The following is a 16,635-nucleotide window of genomic DNA, read 5'->3' as shown; positions in this document are numbered from 1 at the left end:
AAAGAAAGAAAGAAAGAAAGAAAGAAAGAAAGAAAGAAAGAAAGAAAAACAAACTCCAGTAATAAGGAGTTGAGTTTCACTTGTGAGAGAATGACTCCTAGTGAGGACTGACGGCCACAGATCCATTCCTGACTATCTGCATTAATTATTTAATGAGTCACGTGACCCTAAAGATTAAAATTTCAATATCTCCCCCAGAACAGACGCAACACCTTTATCTGCGAGCGCAGGGATCCTGTACTCAGTCCCCTATCTCTGCTGCCTTTGACAGCTCCTCAGTTTCTAGGTAGAGCGCTGGGACATGAATAATATGGGCTCGTCCCGCTCCTTGGCGGGACGGAGCAGCCCCGCAGCACCCCCCCAAACACACACACACAGCAGCCAGCCGATCCCAGAGCCTCGGTGCGCGGGGCAGTGTGCAGTAGTGCGGGGGTGATGGGGGGCTGGATGTTGCTGGCAATGGGAGTACTGGGGGGGTGTCGTCCCCCCCCGAAGCCCCCCGGCTACCTTCCAACGAGGGACAATCTCCCTTCGCACGGTCCCGGGCGGGGCCAGGAAGGCTCCTGGGCGCGGCGGGGGTTGAGGTGGGGGGGGATGGTGGAGCTCCCCCTACCCACGATGGGAGTCCAGGACCTCGGACCAGCGTGGGCAGGGTTAGCCCGAGGGGACGGCCCCGGGAGACCTCCATGTGGAGCGCCGCTCCCGGGAGGTTGCGGTCCCGGCCCGCGCCCTCTCTTGACCGAGGGGTTAAGGGGAACTGTGGGGGCAGCGGAGGGACAGAGCTGCCCGGATAGGGTCCCGGTGCGTGGCCCCGGGGGGGAGGGAGGGGGGCCGAGATCTCTCTGTCAAACCTCTGCCTGTGTGAGGGCTCCCCCCATCCCTGCACTGTTATTAACACCGAAAAACGGTCCGTTGGACGACAGTACCCTGAAAAAAATATATAGTTAAAAAAAAAAAATCACAGGATTGAGTAATCCTCCAACGCAGAATGGCTCTAGTTATTAAATACCACGAGGCGCTTGTCACAGTCGAGTTCCCCCTGTAATAAAACACCAGGTATAGCAGAGATTGCGGGAGAATGGGGAAGGAGACCTTGGCAAACTCCCATTTTTCTTGGTGGGTGGAGGGGAGGTGGGGAGCGAGGTTAACGGCGTGGTGTTCCCTGCGGCCATTAAATTGACTCCGAGGTGATTTTGTCTTTCTTTGAGATATTGACAAACTTCCACTTGCGGCGTTTTGGGCCGCTCTCGCCTTTGTGGCGAGAGCAGATAAATACGTGTGTGAGAGACAGGGGAGAGAGAGGGAGAGGGAGGGAGAGAAAGAGACATTGCGGTCCGAGCTCCAGCTTAGAAAGAATACTGTCTTTAAAGGTCAAGGGTTTGAAGGGTCAGTCTGCTCCTCTAAAAAAAACAATTAATGGGATAGAAAATTTGTCCTCTCTGTGAACTCCTGGTTGCCCTAGCAAAGGGAGCACAATGCGAGAATTTAAGGCGGACGACGTAATTTTGGAAGTTATTGTAAGCCGGGTGGGATGGAAGCGGGAGCGGAGGGCTCCCGGCCCGGCAGCATCGCGCAGCTCCCAGAGGACCGGGGCGGGGGAAGGGAGAAAAAGGAAGATTTACCTTAAACGACGAAAATCGGCCGTGGGGCATTTTGCAGTCCGCCGCTCTATCTCCACCGACAGAGTGTGCATGTTTTTAGCAGACAGCCGAGATGCGGTGTCTTTACACATGACCACTCTTTTTTTTTTTTTTTTTTTTTTTTTTCTTTCCAGGAAAATCCTTTGCGTCTTCACAGACTTTTCCAAGAGAATGCCTTTCAGAACCGCTGTTGAATTACAAAGAAGTATTTATTGTAGGAGGTGATTAATGGTTCTCTCTAAAAATGCTATTTGCAGCGTGATTTCATTTCTCTTTTCAGTGGGACAAACCAGGTTTATATGCACAGGCTGCACACCAAAGCAACCCCGCGCTGCCAGTTAATACGTTTCAGCTGGAGTTGTGCTCGCTTGTGCTAATTTTGGCTCGAGATACGCGAAGGGATTCGAGCAATAAACAAAACGAGAAGCTGCACGCCCGCAGATAGCGGCTGCCCGCTTCCAGCTGTATCCCTCTCCCTCTAGGAGGAGGCGGCTGCGACGTGGGGCTCAGCACACAGCACTGAGTGGGAGCGCTCCCAGGGCCTGCTCGTTGGCCAGGCTCGGAGTCAGCAGTGTTTGCTCAGCGTGTTTACAACTCCGTATCTGCTGTGCTGAGCATACTCCCGCCAGTGAAACGTTACATTTCTTACCGAGGCGCTCCACGCTCCTCGGGCCAGCAGCAATGCTTGCGGGGTCCCACCGGTTGCACCCCCGGGCCGATGGGCACCGGCCTCTGACGGTGGGATCCCAAATCCCTGTCGGATGGATGCGGTAAGTATCTGAGGCCTGGCCTCCGGCCCTTCTCTGGGAGAGGTACAGCACTGGAGTTCCTTTCCATACCTGTGCTACCATCTCTCAGGCTGAGAAAGCTTTCGGGGGCAGCGAGGAGCCGCCTCCCCTCGCACCCCATTTTGTCCTCGTCGTGAAGAACCTCGGTCAGATAAACATCTGAGCTGTGCCCTGTTTCGTGTCACTGGTAAGGCTCTATCAATACAGTTCGAAACTGTCTTTAAAATGAAGAAAGAAGGAAAGAAGAAGGAAAGAAGGAAGGAAAGAAAGGAAGAAAGGGAGAAAGGAAGAAAGGAAGAAAGGGAGAAAGGGAGAAAGGAAGAAAGGAAGAAAGGAAGGTAGAAAGGAAGAAAGGAAGAAAGGGAGAAAGGAAGAGAAAAGGAGAAAGGAAGAGAAAGGAAGAGAAAGGAAGGGAAAGGAAGAGAAGGAGGCAGCTAGAGTAACTTTAGGTTACCGCCCATGTATTTCCCTTCAGAAGTGCTGCCAGTTGAGGAATCACAATAGGAAGAAAACGGACGAATAAATCACGGCCGGCTACAGATTTACAGTGTTATCGTGGCGAGCATGTGGGACTTCTCCTCCAGCACAGTCCGCCATGGGAGCTCATTGGCTCCCAGCAGCAGCTCAGTCTCTCTGTAGCGCGGTGCACACGAGCCCAGAGCCCTGCGATGGACCGGGTCGGTTCTGCCCCGAGTTCTACAGAGAACCCGGCTCGCTGTGCGGTACAGACAGCTTTCCCCGTCCCGCAGCGCTCTCCTCGCAGACGGCAGTTGGGACGGGGGACGCTTTGTGCTACATTTAAGCAACCATAACCGTATTGACAAAACGAATCCTAAGTTACACCAACACGTTAGGCCATTGTTTTCCACTCCTGGTGCCGAGAGCGGCGGAGCACAAGGTGCACGAAACAGCACGGAGTGGACGCGTGTGTGTTTCAAGCGTTTAATTTTTTTGTACAGAATAATCTTTATTACCAGCATCTGGCACTGTATACATTACACCAAAAATCCACAAATTGTACATGGACCCAAACGATTTAGACGGTGCCAAATATGAAGACAGCCACAGCCTTTATAGCTTTTTTTTTTTTTTTTTTTTTTTTTTTTTTTCTTTCTTTCTTTTTAAATAAATGCAATTGGGAATGTGGAGAAAAACTCATATCACAGCTACTGCGGGGCTACACCGAAACCCAGCTAAGTTAGCGCCGGTACACCAACACGGCGGGAGGGGACGCTTCCCATGAGTTTCTAACCCGAGGTGAACATGTCCGCTCTGTGCCTCGTGGGTCCGTGTTCGCCCCTCACGGCCACGCTCGTCCTACGCCACTCGAGTCACTGCCTCGGGCGGGCGTCCCCCGAGCTCCTGGCTTTTTTTGAACCGTCTTTTATTTTGTAAAGTGTTCTCTATTTAAAATTAAAAAAAAAAGAGTCCGTCATAGGTACGGAGAATTCGTCCGTGACAGCATCCAGCACTCTTACAGCGAGGGCAAGAGAGGGTTTCCATAAATAGAAAAAAAATGATGGGCATGGAACAATTATCTATATACAATGTAGGCAATCGTCCGGGTTTTGGTTTCAACGTGTGCCCGTCCCTGGGCACGTCTCGTCCTCCTTCCCTGCTCCTGCTTTGTTTTACACAGTTGCGTGGTCCCAAGGGCCAGCCGTCAGTGCGGGTGGCCGCACAACCCCAATAGATAGGTAAATAGAGATCTATATATTAAAAAAACAAAAACAAAAACAAAAACGATAACCCCCTTATAGCGCGGCCGCGTTGGGCGCAGCCCCGTCGAGCGGGCGGGGGTGGCCCTGTGTCTGTGCCTTGGCCTGCTGCTGGCCGAGCGAGGGCTGGTTGGAGGAGCGCATCTTGGTGTTGGGCAGCTTGTGGTCCTTCTTCCACTTCATGCGCCGGTTCTGGAACCAGATCTTGACCTGGCGCTCGGAGAGGCACAGAGTGTGCGCGATCTCGATGCGTCGCCTCCTGGTCAGGTAGCGGTTGAAGTGGAACTCCTTCTCCAGCTCCAGGACCTGCTGTCGGGTGTAGGCGGTGCGGGACCGCTTGGGCTCCCCGCCGCTGTAGTTGGGGTTGACTGAACGTGCACCCACGGCCACGCGGAGAGGAGAGAAGGGAGGGAGCGATGGAACATCGTCATTAGAGGATAACTTGACACCGGGTTCAAATCAGATACATAACGGCAAGAAAAATTGTTTCACAGCCTATCGGCAGCGGGGACAATCGAGGAGCAATAAAAAATGGTGATGGGCATTTGGGTTAGAAGAAAAGCTTCAAAGACACATGGCCCAGAGCCACTGAAGGGCAATTAAATTTATGGGGGCTATAATTACTGCCCTAACAGTTTGGCGTCTCGTAAATCTTTTGATAAAGGACCCCGGATACAAAAGGTTTCTCACTTTTTTTTTTTTTTTTTTTTTTTTTTTTTTTTTTTTTTAATTAGGAAACGGGGGGGGGGGAAAAAAAAAAAAAAAAAGCCACACACGCACCGGCCCATCCCGGCCCCAGCAGCTCCCTCCCCCCCTTCCCTCCTTGCAGGCGCATCCCGGCCTCCCCCTGCCCCGGGCGACTCACCCGTGCTCACGTGGATCTTCTTCATCCAGGGGTACACCACCGGCTCCTTCCCCTTCAGCCCGGGCAGGCTCTTGTCGGGCAGCAACGCGCAGCCCGGCCCGGTGCCGGCCCCGGCGGCGGGGGCCGCTTCGCAGCGGCGCTGCAGGGCATGGCCGGGGAGCAGGGGCTGGGTCGGCCCGGGGTGGCCCTTGGAGGGCGGCGGCGGCGGCGGAGAGGCGCCCGGGGGCGGCTGCTCGGGGCCCGGGGCTGCGCTGCCGGCGCTGCTGTAGCTGTAGGGCGCCTGGGGATAAGAGGGTGCCTGCGCCGGGTACAGCGCCTCGGGAGGCGGCCCCGGCGGCCCCGGCGGCGCGGCGGGAGCCTGGTAGCCGGGTTCCCGGCGGGGCCGAGGGAAGTACTCGGGCAGAGCGGGACCCGGGTGCGCGGCGTGCAGGTGCGGCGGCGGCGGCGGAGGCGGCGGTGGTGGGGCGTGCGGGTGCGGGTGGTGCGGGTGGTAGCTGGTGGAGCTGCCGGCGCTGCCGCTGTGCTGCGTGTACTCCTCGCAGGGAGGGAATTTGGGCTCGATGTAGTTGGAGTTTATCAAAAACGAACTCATGGTCATTAATTTGTGAAGTGCAAAAATACTAATTTTTCTCGCGTTGTCGTTTTTCTGGGCTCGGCGAGGCCCCGGCCCGGGGGCGCGGCGGCGCCCCCTCCTTCCACTCCCTCCCTCTCCCCCTCCCGCCGCTGTCAAGTGCTCGCCGCTGCCAAAGTTTGGGCCTCCGGCTTCCCCCTCCCCGCCACACTCCCCTCCCTTCCTCTCTTCCCACCCCTGGAGCGCGCACAACGCGCACACACACACACACACACGCACGCACCCCGACACACCATCACCACCTGACCGCCAGCGCCAATTACCGCGCGGGGCCGCGGACCCCGGATCAGGAAATGGAAGGAGGGAGAGCGGCCGTAGGGCACCTCCGCGCCCACGGCCCCACTGCGGGGCCGCTCCCGGCGCCTCCTCCCCGGGCCTCGCCGCTCCCGGTGCCCGCTGCTCAATGGCATCGCCGCCTCCTCTCGCCCGGGCTGCGACCGGCACTCGCGGTGTCAAGAGAGATAAAACTAATCCAGAACTGACAGTCCTCACACTAGTCTGTTTTTTTTTTTTTTTTCCTTTCTTTCTTTTTTTTTTTTTTTCTTCCTTTCGTGTCAGAAAGCGGGCAGGGGAAGCAGAACGCAGCCCGAGAAGGGAGGCAGGCGCTGAGTGGGGAGTTGCACAATAACTCTCCACGCACCCATCACCCAACACCTTCCATCGGGGCTGCGGGGTGGAGGTCGCCTCACCCCCTCCCTTCTCTGCGACCTCTCCCCGAGCCGAGAGCCGGCAGCTCCCGTCCCCCTGCAGCCTGCTTGCCGGAGGAGCAGATCCCAAAGTTAGCGCGGACGTCGCGGGAAGGCCGAGGGGAGCCCCTCCGTGTACTGTGGGGTGCGGGGGACACGGGGAGCAGGGAATAACGGGTAGGAGAGGGAGAGCGGCGCAGTGCTATAAACGCTTCCTACCGGCTGCCGCGGGGCTCTCTGCGAACATCCCTCCCCGCAGAGCTGCGTTTTCCAGCTACGAATGTAAGACTCTCTCTTCGCTTGCCTGGTGCTGGCTCAATTTCTGAACTCTCAGTTCCAAGAGAAATCTTTGTCGCCTTTGCAGAACGCCTGGCGAGGGAGGGAAAGGGCACCCGGCCACTGCTGCGTTGCTGGAACTGAGACTGTTAAAGATATTTTCAGCTCACAGGGAAAAGAGGCACCCGCCCTGACCTTAGGTAATTGAAATTTGATGGTTAAACTAATTACGCTCTTATTCTAAGGGGAAAAAATACTATCGAACGCCATCTACTCTTGCAGATAGGAAGTTAGAAGCAAACTTATCCGATTTTTTTTTTATTTTTTTTTTTTTCCCTTTACAGGAGAGCGTATATACCCACAGAAATGTTTACTGCATCCTTTGAGAATATAATTGCAGAGCGGGTAATCTCACTCTCCGGTGTGGGAAAATGCATCTAATACATCAGGCTTAAGTACGACGCGTTTTAGATCTCGCCCTCCTAAAGATAGGACATTAACAGCTACTCTGCTTGAAATTCAGATTATTGTCTTTAGCCGTTTTATAGATAATGGGAACGTGTACTTCCATTTGAAGCTCTATTCTACCCAAGTAGGCGCACGGAGTATCGATCTGTATTTGACACACACGGACACACGCACATTGCAGGCGGATCATAAGATGTTCGAACATTTGCAGCACTTGGGCATACTGGACTACTTATCTAAACAATCACTCATTTCCTGCTCATATCGAATGGCTAATTTGTAAAGAGAGTTAAAACACATTTACTTACTCATTTCCAACAGAACATCTATGGAACTCTTTAACTGGGGGTAACAGATAAGTTCCTCTATTTACTTTGCGTGGAGAGGAAATGCGGTTACACACGCACACAGATGCAGCCGCACACTTTGGGCAGAAACGAGGAGATTGCTTTATTAAAAATAACAACAACACGGCAACCCAGATTGGAAAATAAGAGCTTCCACCTGCATTACCTTAAAAAAAAAAAAAAGAGAGAGAGAGAGAGAGAGAGAAAGAAAGAAAGAAAAAGATTGCCAAAGCCCAAAGCACGTTCCCGGCGCAGAGCTGCACGCACGCACAAATACCTGCTGGCCGCCACCAGATGCATTGCCCTGCGGTGCCGGGCACGTTATCCTCGCCATAAGGCAATTCCGGAGGCTCTATGGCTAGCTCGGAACACCAGGCTCCGTGCTCACGAGGCACGAGAAAACGCAACGAAAACCACTGTCCCGATTTGTAGGCTCAGCTTTGTGCCGGCGAGCTGAGCGGATTCTGCTTCCTATTATTTACCGCGATTAGATCTCGTAGATCACTCGTTTCGCTGCACCTCTCTACCGTGTGGCTCTGGCGCTGGGTAGGACGGAGAAGGATGCGGTTCTGTGTGCGACCGTAAATCTGCAAGGTGACCCGAGGTGCCGGGCTCAGCCTGTTTCTGCGGGGTTCTATCAGGCTGCGGAGATGTGCTGAGGCAGGACCTCCAAAAGGCCTGTTCCATGTCTTTGTGGTTTTGTTATCATAAACAAGAACCCAGCCAAGACCACCAAGTGTTATCTTGCACACGGCCGTTTCGACATTTTACTGCAAGATTTATGGCTGTAATAAACAATCTCTGAAACCCTTTTTTTTTTTTCTTTCTTTCCCTTCTTTTTTTTTTTTTTCCCTCCCTGGTACTTCCCTTTGCAAACTTGTAGCATCATCCTAACCTCTCAAAGAAAGAAAAGGAGAGGGAAAATAGGCCGGGTCCCTTATTTTTACAGAGGAGCCAGGGGCTCTGTTAGCTGCGGAAGGAGCCTTTAATCAGCGATGTTGAAGCTGGGGGCTCCCGGCCGAGGAGGAGATGGGGACTGCACTGGAATTAAGTTGAGAGTAAGAGAGTTAATTGCCGTGCACCGAGGAGAGAAGCTTCATGAGTACGCAAAGAGGGGGTGAGGGGGTTCCCCTTTCTCTCGAGAAGCATGCAAACACCTCGTTCCCCTCCGCGCCCGCGGCTAAACCGTATGGATTACAAAAGAGAAGATAAGAACAAGGAGAGTAATAATAATAACAACAACAATGATAATAATAATAGAAGACAACCTTTCGCCGTGCCCGGGCACCCACCACAGAGAAGGGCAGGAGGAGGAAGGATCGCACCCGCAGGCTGGGTTGAATTTGATTTGAACCATTTTGAATATATTTAGCCCCAGCTTTCCCCTCTTGAATGCGAGGCTGTCCCGAGTTTCAAAGTGACCGAAAAGTGACACCGTGTGCATTTTGTTTCTTATTAATCTTACACATTGACAGTCTTTGTTAAATAACAAGGCGTGCCCTTCACCAGGCGACATTTTCATATTTGTTAGACGCGGTGACCTGAAGTTCACCTCGGCCTTGGACTTAGTTTTTCTAAAAGGTCTTCTAAAGGCGCTTCTAAACAGCGCCTTTTAGATAGCGGGGTGCTTTGCCCAGGTCACCACTTCTAAGGGAAAATTAAGAAAAAAATCGCGGGAAAATGTAAACGTTATGGAATGTATCGACTGTATTCCCCCCCCCTTTGTTCCCGGAGATCGCACTGCCCCGGGGCAGCCTCCTCCTTCCGCGAGCGCGCAGCTCGCTCCGAGCGGGCGCTATTGGGGGGACGAGCCCGTTGGGCCCCAAGTTCAGCGTTGTGTAGAAGCGGGGACTCCCCCGGCAGCGGCTCTGCTCCCAACAACGCCGTGTTTGGCGGCCGTGCTCGCTGTGTCCCGCCGTGGTTAAATAAACACACGTAAAACGTGATTTGCGCCCGGATTTTAAATGAATGGTCTTTGGGCCGGAGCTTCCACGCCGGAGAGCGGCGTGCCGTAAAGCAAAGAGCCGAAGGGAAGAAAGAGCTCGCCTCAAATAATTCATTTTTTCCCCTCTTATTATATTTATTTTAAGGGAATAATTCAGACACCAATTCGAAAGATTCGGTATTTCCCGAAGCCGAAGTTTCAACTTCTTTGAAAATATTCTCAATGATATTTTTATCCTAGGCTAGACTGAAAAACATGGAATCCGAGTGGCTAATTGTTTTGGTAAGGAAGCAAACGGATTTCCGTCACCTACTCTTGAGTAACCCAGTTATAGTAGCCGCTTTCGTTCTGGGTGTATCAAAGACGCATTGTTGTTCTTGGAAACAATCTGCCCGCTATTCTTTAGCAAAATAGATATTCGGCCACGGCTTTTAGCTTGTTATCAGGCTTCTCTCTTACACCAAATAAATACTTTAGATGTGAAAGGTTAAACAATATCTGCGGTGAGGGAAGGCTCTCCAAATGGGCAGTGCCAGGGCTCGCTGTAAGGGATCAGCAGCAGGAGCTCGGGAACAACGTCCCCACGCCGAGCAAATGCTCGCACACCTTGCTGCGCTCCGGCAGGTACAGCGGGCAAAGCCTCCAGCAATAAGTCGGGCTGATCTGAAATCTCACACCACGCGCACGTGTTCCCAAGAAGTATCGTCCGACTGCCACGGTCCAGCTGTGTCCCTGGCAAATAATTCACGCTTAGCCCGTGCGTGGAGGACGGCACAGGCTCCCGCCTTTGGGCTCGAAAGGCAGCTATGCACGGATGGTGGTGAGGTGCGCTCTTCCTCTGACTTCCTTCCTCGTGGCACTGTCCCCTCCTCCATACCTTTCATAGCTGCTAGCGGATATTTCGGAACGTTCTTTCCCTCTCCCAGCCACCCCTCATCCCCATCACTGCAACCTGCCATTTGCAGTGGTCTCCTCTCCCTCCGTCCTCACATGAGATTCCGGCCCCTTCTCCTCACAGACACGCCCGGCCGAGATCTTTAGGCTAAGGCTTCGACACCGACGCGAGCGCTGAGAACAAAACAAAACGCCAGCAACGTGGAAATAACTCAGCGCAAAGAAATTCCCCTAAAATTCCACCAAATTCTTTTTTTTTTTTTTTTTTTTTTTTTTTTTTTTTAGCTGAGGAGAGAAAGCAAACCAACCCTCGCCTCTCCCCATCCCTCTGGGAAGAGACGGGTAATTCCAGAAGGCTCGGAGCTCCATCCAAATCGCGGCTCTGGCAGCCAGCACCGTATTCCAGCGGTTGCAGAAGGCGGCCCCGCAGCCCCGCGCCGTCACCGCGCTCCTGCGGCCGGAACGCTCCGCACAGCCCTCCCGCATCGGCACGGCCGCGTCCTGCCCCGGTTAAGAGCGGTTCAGATGGCGTTACAGGAACGAGAGCCAAAAACAAAGCCGCGGCGGGGATGGATACGCGCGTTAATTGCCCCGCTCCTATCTTATCTTCCTGCCGTTTGGCAAAGTGAGGAAGCTTAACGTTAAACCTCTTAAAGCAGGTTATGATATAATAAACAAGGGGAAACGTTTCGCTCCCCGGCCCCGGGAGGCGGCGGCGGCTCTGGGGTGGGGGGACACGCGTGTTTACCTGCCGCGCTGAGCCCGAGATATTCAGACACAAATGTGACCGATAATTCAAGATGAAATACAACGTGCATTACTCTTCAAAAGAGGAATTTTCTATCCTTTCCTTGGTAATTGAGGTCATTCAGCCAGTAGGGTTCACCTGGAGTCCATACTGTGATACACACGTAACTCAAAGCTATTTTATCTTTTGTGCTGATAGTCAAGATCTCGGCTATAACATTGACATCAAACTCTGTCTGGACGAATGACTAAGAGTGGTGCAAAACGTAAACTTTTGACCCTCAACTTTTTGACCTGCAGTTGTAACGCCCTTAACCACAAAGATATACAAAAGCTATGCAGCTTCTTTTAGGAGTAAGAGACTCGCAGTGTTTGTTTCAATAGTTCTGCCGTTCCCCCCCGCTTTTTAAATTTTTTTTTTTTTTTTTTTTTTTCCTCCTTCTTCTGGCTGATGAGAAATCGGATACTTTTGCATTTTTAATTATTGCTTTTTTTTTTTTTTCTTTCCTTCTTCTTCTTCTTCTTTAATCTGGCAGCTTTGTAAAGTGCTGTTAATTCAGTTTGCACAGCCTTTCGGCAGCGTTGGAGGGAAGCCTGTACTCTAAGGCGCAATTTGGTTACAATTGCAGGTGAAATGCTGGGTAAGTTCTGGGCGTGAGGTTGGAAGGACGTAAGGACCGGCGTTGGGGGAAAAGCTGCAGATCTCTGCTGCGAGGGTCTTAGTCATTTCTCCTTGATTTAAGCATAAAGAAACAACTCTAATTGTTTGCGAAGCCTTGTCTAGGCAAACGAGTTGACTGTGAACTTGGTCTAAAGCGAGCTCTGCTGGTGATTCCTAGGGTGTGCAGATTTATCTTTTCTGCATTTACTTAACCTGGCAGTGAACTGCACGGGCTGCCATTTGTTATCCGCAGACAGACTTCACCTCAAGCAAGGACTGTTCCACAAAATTGCAATAATTACCCAATAACCTTCATAGCAAATATTATTATTGAAAAGCCATTTTTGGGGGGGTTGCAGGAAAGATTCCTTACGTGTGCCATAAAGCGAAATCCTCGCGAATTTTACACTCCCTTTGTATAAGATTCGATGTCGTTTGTGCGTGCAGCCCCACGAGCATGTGACTGCGACGGTCCATGAGTATTTGCCTTCCAGAGAGACGTTAGTGAGGATGCTTTCATTTAAAAGGGGTAATATTTTCGAAGATGATCAGGTGACAGTGGGAGCTGTGTTCTTTTGCGCTTATCTAACAATAAATCGGGGATATTTGGGGGGCAGGAAGGGAAAGGTGAGAAAGCGAAGCGATGGTTTCACTTGGTGAGGAGATTTACTTGTGTGTGCAGCTAATGCGTTAAATCTGTATTTGCGGGGAGGGAAAAGGCATTGCTCCAGTATTCAGGGTTTGAAATCGAAACCTCCCGATCCGCCCCTCGCGATCTGTTCCATTCAATTTCCCATGGAGCAGATTGCAAACCCTTCTTTTGTCACCCTTCCACAGATACACACTTATTAACTGTAAGGAAATGGCAGAATCAAAATTTCCCTGTAATGTTCTGCAATTAGGGCGTTTGCAGGGGTTAGAAAGCGCAGCGGAGCTGTAATTTACGGATGACTTTCAAGCGAATTGTTACACTTCTGGTTTAGAGAAAGTTATGGCTTCCAAAGTCACTGGCTACCCACATTAAGAGGGTTGCCTAATCTTTAATTGGCCCTACGCTTGGACATGACACACTATACTCAAGTATTTCTTTCAAAGGCTTAAGTAAACTGTATTTCAGTGCTCTGAACGCCACTTGCTGTGCCTAAACTAAAACAAACTCGCACGCATTAATCCCCAAAACACAGCGCCAAAGAAAAAAAAAAAAAAAAAAAAAAAAAGAGCTCAGATAAGAAGATAAGAGCTCTATCTCTCGATTCCAGGCGATTATTCTCCGTGACATTTTTCACTCCGAAAACAATTAGGATCTGGGAATATTTCTGCACAGTTCGGCTGTGTGGAGTCGCTTGAGTTCCGAATTTTAAAAGCGGGTTGCAAAATCTGAACGCGCTCCTTGTTTGCAGTGACTTCAGCTCTTCTGCTTCGGACGGGGGAGGGCCGAATCTACTGAGAAGTTGTCATTTCCAGCGAAGTTTCTCTCGTTGTTAGAGAGTTTCTTGCAGTGCTGGCGGGTTTAGACGCTTTTGGGCTTTTGTGATCTTTTCCTTTCCCATAGCTCTTGAATTTCTGTCCACAGCATTGCGAGAATGCGCTCTAGAAACCGCATACAGAAATGTGAAAATAATAGGAGCAAAGCTTTTCGCTGCAGACCATTACAACCCGAGATGGCATCCAGGTTCCTAAAGCAGGAGTTGAGCGGGTGTGTGCGTGGACGTGTTTGTGTGTTAACCAGGCACTTGAAGCAACACGGTGTTGTTGTGTATTGAGTAATCGGGAACGGTTTGCGCCCGGAATGGTTCCCTGTAACAAGAAAAGGTTTCTCCTACGGAAAATGACCCGCATATGAAAGGAGCACAGACTTTTAAAGCATTTGCATTCCTTTGCCTCCTACTATAAAATTTTTATGGCGTATAATATAATCTAGTGCACGCCTATCATAGAAAACTTTCTGGTATTCCTATTGATGAAGCTGACAGCTAGCGAGCTATAAAATCCCCAGCTGTTTATGACGGAAATGATTTTCGAATGTGTATTTGGGTCTGTGCTTTTAAAGCCTTTCCCATTATTATTATTATTTTTTTTAAATACAAAGTATATGCATATGTGTTTGTTTAGTGCTCACAGAGCGATCCGCAGACACAAAGGCTTGGGACTTCATTTATCTTACACTGGGGGTTGACTCCAAATATTAAATATTTGTAAAACGGTGAAATCTTTTAGCTGCTGCAACCTTAGATGCGAGCGTCTCTTTAACATTTAAGGCGAATGGATGGGAAATGACACAGCAATGCTGGTGGTGGACCTTGGGCAGACCCTGCAGAGGTCCAGAGCGACCTGCCCCACCAGCAGCCCCGTCTCCCCTTCCGCTCTCAGTGCCACGCAGAGCCCGCACCGCACCGCACCACTCTGGCCATGGGATAGCAGGGGCAATATCAAAGCCTGACTCCCATCTCCCATCACGCCGCCCCGTTCTTCTTGAAACTCGAGTTTATGACACATCGAGGAAAACAATGCAATCTGCAGAGGGGATTGCGTTGAATCCCTACTACTCCAAACCCGAGCGGAGAACGAGGTTCTCACAGCGAAGTTGGGTACAGACGCGTTTAGGAGCTCGTTCTCAGATCTCCGCCCCGGCCCCCACCGGTCCGTCACACCCCTGAGATCACTCGTTCTGAGGGTAAGGATCAGGCCTTGCAGCTACCAAAGAGAGACAGAGCTCCTTTCACCCTTTCATTCAAGTCCTGGAAATTCAAAGACTGAAGTTAAATCCGGCCATAAAGTTTATTGCTGAGTAATCACACTCTAGTGAGAACAGTCCACTTAAATAAAAAGAATGTGGAAGTAAACACGCAGCTGGGGCCTACCCCACAATGGCAGCCAGCAATACAAGGCAGAGGGAGAGAGCAGAGCATTGGGGATATTTACAATCTTCAATAAACCAAGCCCGTATTTCATAATTTGAAGTACTCTAATGACCTGTGGTCTCTTGTATTAATGCTACGAGTTACACTCAATTGGTTTGCTTAAAAAAAAAAAAAAAAAAAAAAAAAGGGCTCTGGAACGTATATATGTGTACACACATACACACCCTTTGTACACATAAAGACACCAATAGCACAAGAACAGAGGCATGTGCTCGGATTTACACAGGGGTACACACAGATCGGAACATGCATGCATACACGCGCATCACTCGAACGCACTTATATTCTTATATTTACAGATAGAAGCTGAGGGGAAAAAAAAACTAAAAAAAGAAGTTGCAGTGGAGTTATAAATGCACACACCCGAAGCACAGCACACACTCGCGGATGGGCTTAGCTACATAGCTAAAGCTTCCCACACGACCCAGTGCAGAAAAGAGGAATCTTAAGCACTCCAGCACGCTCCGTGCCATTTTAATACTTGCTCTGATGTGCAACACATTTCACCAATGCGAAGATGATTACCATATCATCACGCCTCCACCCCTATCGTGCCTACTGAAGGCACTGCCCAGATCGTATCAAGCCCTATCTACTTTGTTTTCCTTTTTTTTTAATCGCCCGCAGTAAGTACTCCTTGCTAAACAAAACCTCTCCAAACTTGGAGAGTCTATTGGAGCGAAGGAAGTAATTATCTTCTGCGGTAGTCCAAGTGATTAAAGCTAGGCCCCAAAATCCATCTCTGCCAAAGTCGCTTATTGTGGTTTACTTTGATTTGATCGCTAAAATAGAGCGCTGGCAGCCGCGGGAGCGGGGCTGGGGCACTGCGCAGCACTGCGCTCAACCTGGGGCTGCGTGCGCTGCCCCGGGCGGGGGGACAGCCCCGAACCTCGGCACAGGAAGAGGGGAAAGGGAAGAGAAAGAGCGAGCAGGAGCCTCGGCTCCCCCGGCACAGAGAAACTTTAAGGAACTTGTGCACAAAACTTACCTCGATTTGCAGGGAGCCATTTTTTCACACAGTATTGAGAACTTGTGGTTTGGATACTTCTGTACCTAAAAGTGACAATGTGAATGGCCAGGAGGCACACGTAGCCTGCAAAAGAGTCAAATGAAGTCCAGCGTCAGTGAGATTATATGTTATGTGGTATATAATGTTGGATGTCAACTCCCCAAAACCATAAAACTTACTTTAATGGCACCACGTGACTTTTTATAGCCAGTGAGCCTATCTGTCTGTGCTATGGATGATTTTACGATCTAATTCATAGACAAAACCCTATTCATTTGGCACCCAAATGTCATATAGCCGGAACTGGGGCTTATAAAGTTTACTGTTTTATAACTTTTAAGGGAAGGCATCAATGTAACCGGTCAGTAAATGTGCAAATCTGTAGTTGCTCTTAGAAGCTGGGAAGAGTTAACCATTCAAGCTCTGACGGGGTAAGTAACATCGCGCTTATAGAAAACTAACCGTAGTAGCGAAGAAAGCAAAAAAAATCCGTAAAGGGCGAAAAGTGGGAACGTGGCGATCGAGTGTTACTAATAGGCGCAGAGGGCTCTAACGTGGCCGCCCCGCAAAGATTCTTAAGGCGACCACAGGAGAAAAGCTAGAGCGGGGCGAGCACGCCTCGGACTTAGCAGCGTGTTTTAACAAAGCACAAGTTTTGTTCAGCCATCAGCGACCGGCTAACGCTCGCTTAGCCCACAAAGGCTGTCGATCGCTGTCCTTGCGAGGCGGCTTTCCACCTTAGCGAGCGGCCATTAAAGGAGGAACTTCTGCTCCAACTTTGCAGCAGCAGCAGCACAGCAGCAGCGCTCCCGGAGCAGCGCAGCCCGGCCGCTCAGGTGAACGCGCTCAGGCGCTGCGCGCGGGCCCGTGGAGCGCGCAGAGGCAGCGCAGCTCTTTGCTTTGCACAAACCAGATCACGAAAACTTTACAATAGAAAGTTTATTATTATTATTATTATCATCATCATTTTTTTTTTTTTTTCGATTTTCAGTCAGGTTTTTTTTTTTTTTTTTTTTTTTTTTTTTTTTTTTTTTTAAAA

At 50.6% G+C, this 16,635-nt stretch overlaps 2 protein-coding genes across 3 annotated transcripts in view; both read right to left on the bottom strand.

The window, feature by feature from the left end:
* The window catches only part of HOXA3 (homeobox A3), a 33,225-nt gene extending 16,838 nt beyond the window's left edge, over window positions 1-16,387 (bottom strand). Inside the window, exons 1-2 of one of the 2 annotated variants that reach the window (XM_042816590.1) lie at window positions 15,576-16,387; window positions 1,623-1,827 (exon numbers count right to left, since the gene is read on the bottom strand). The gene's annotated coding sequence lies outside the window, so the exon portion shown is untranslated. The remainder of the gene's footprint in view (window positions 1-1,622; window positions 1,828-15,575) is intronic. The other variant, XM_042816591.1, reaches the window with a different exon arrangement.
* Window positions 2,866-5,667, bottom strand: HOXA4 (homeobox A4). The gene is made up of 2 exons (XM_042816598.1): window positions 5,012-5,667; window positions 2,866-4,514 (listed from the first exon to the last, which is right to left on the bottom strand). Exons 1-2 carry the CDS (start codon window positions 5,607-5,609, stop codon window positions 4,183-4,185), a joined length of 930 nt encoding a protein of 309 aa, XP_042672532.1. The 5' UTR covers window positions 5,610-5,667; the 3' UTR covers window positions 2,866-4,182.
* Window positions 16,388-16,635: the final 248 nt, after the last annotated feature.

The sequence above is a fragment of the Centrocercus urophasianus genome, unplaced genomic scaffold (genome assembly GCF_019232065.1).
Source record: "Centrocercus urophasianus isolate 14NV4802_14NV808 unplaced genomic scaffold, USGS_Curo_1.0 seq_16, whole genome shotgun sequence".
NCBI classification, from domain to species: domain Eukaryota; kingdom Metazoa; phylum Chordata; class Aves; order Galliformes; family Phasianidae; genus Centrocercus; species Centrocercus urophasianus.
The sequence above is the reverse complement of the archived record's forward strand: the minus strand, read 5'-3'. Positions and strand labels throughout refer to the sequence as shown.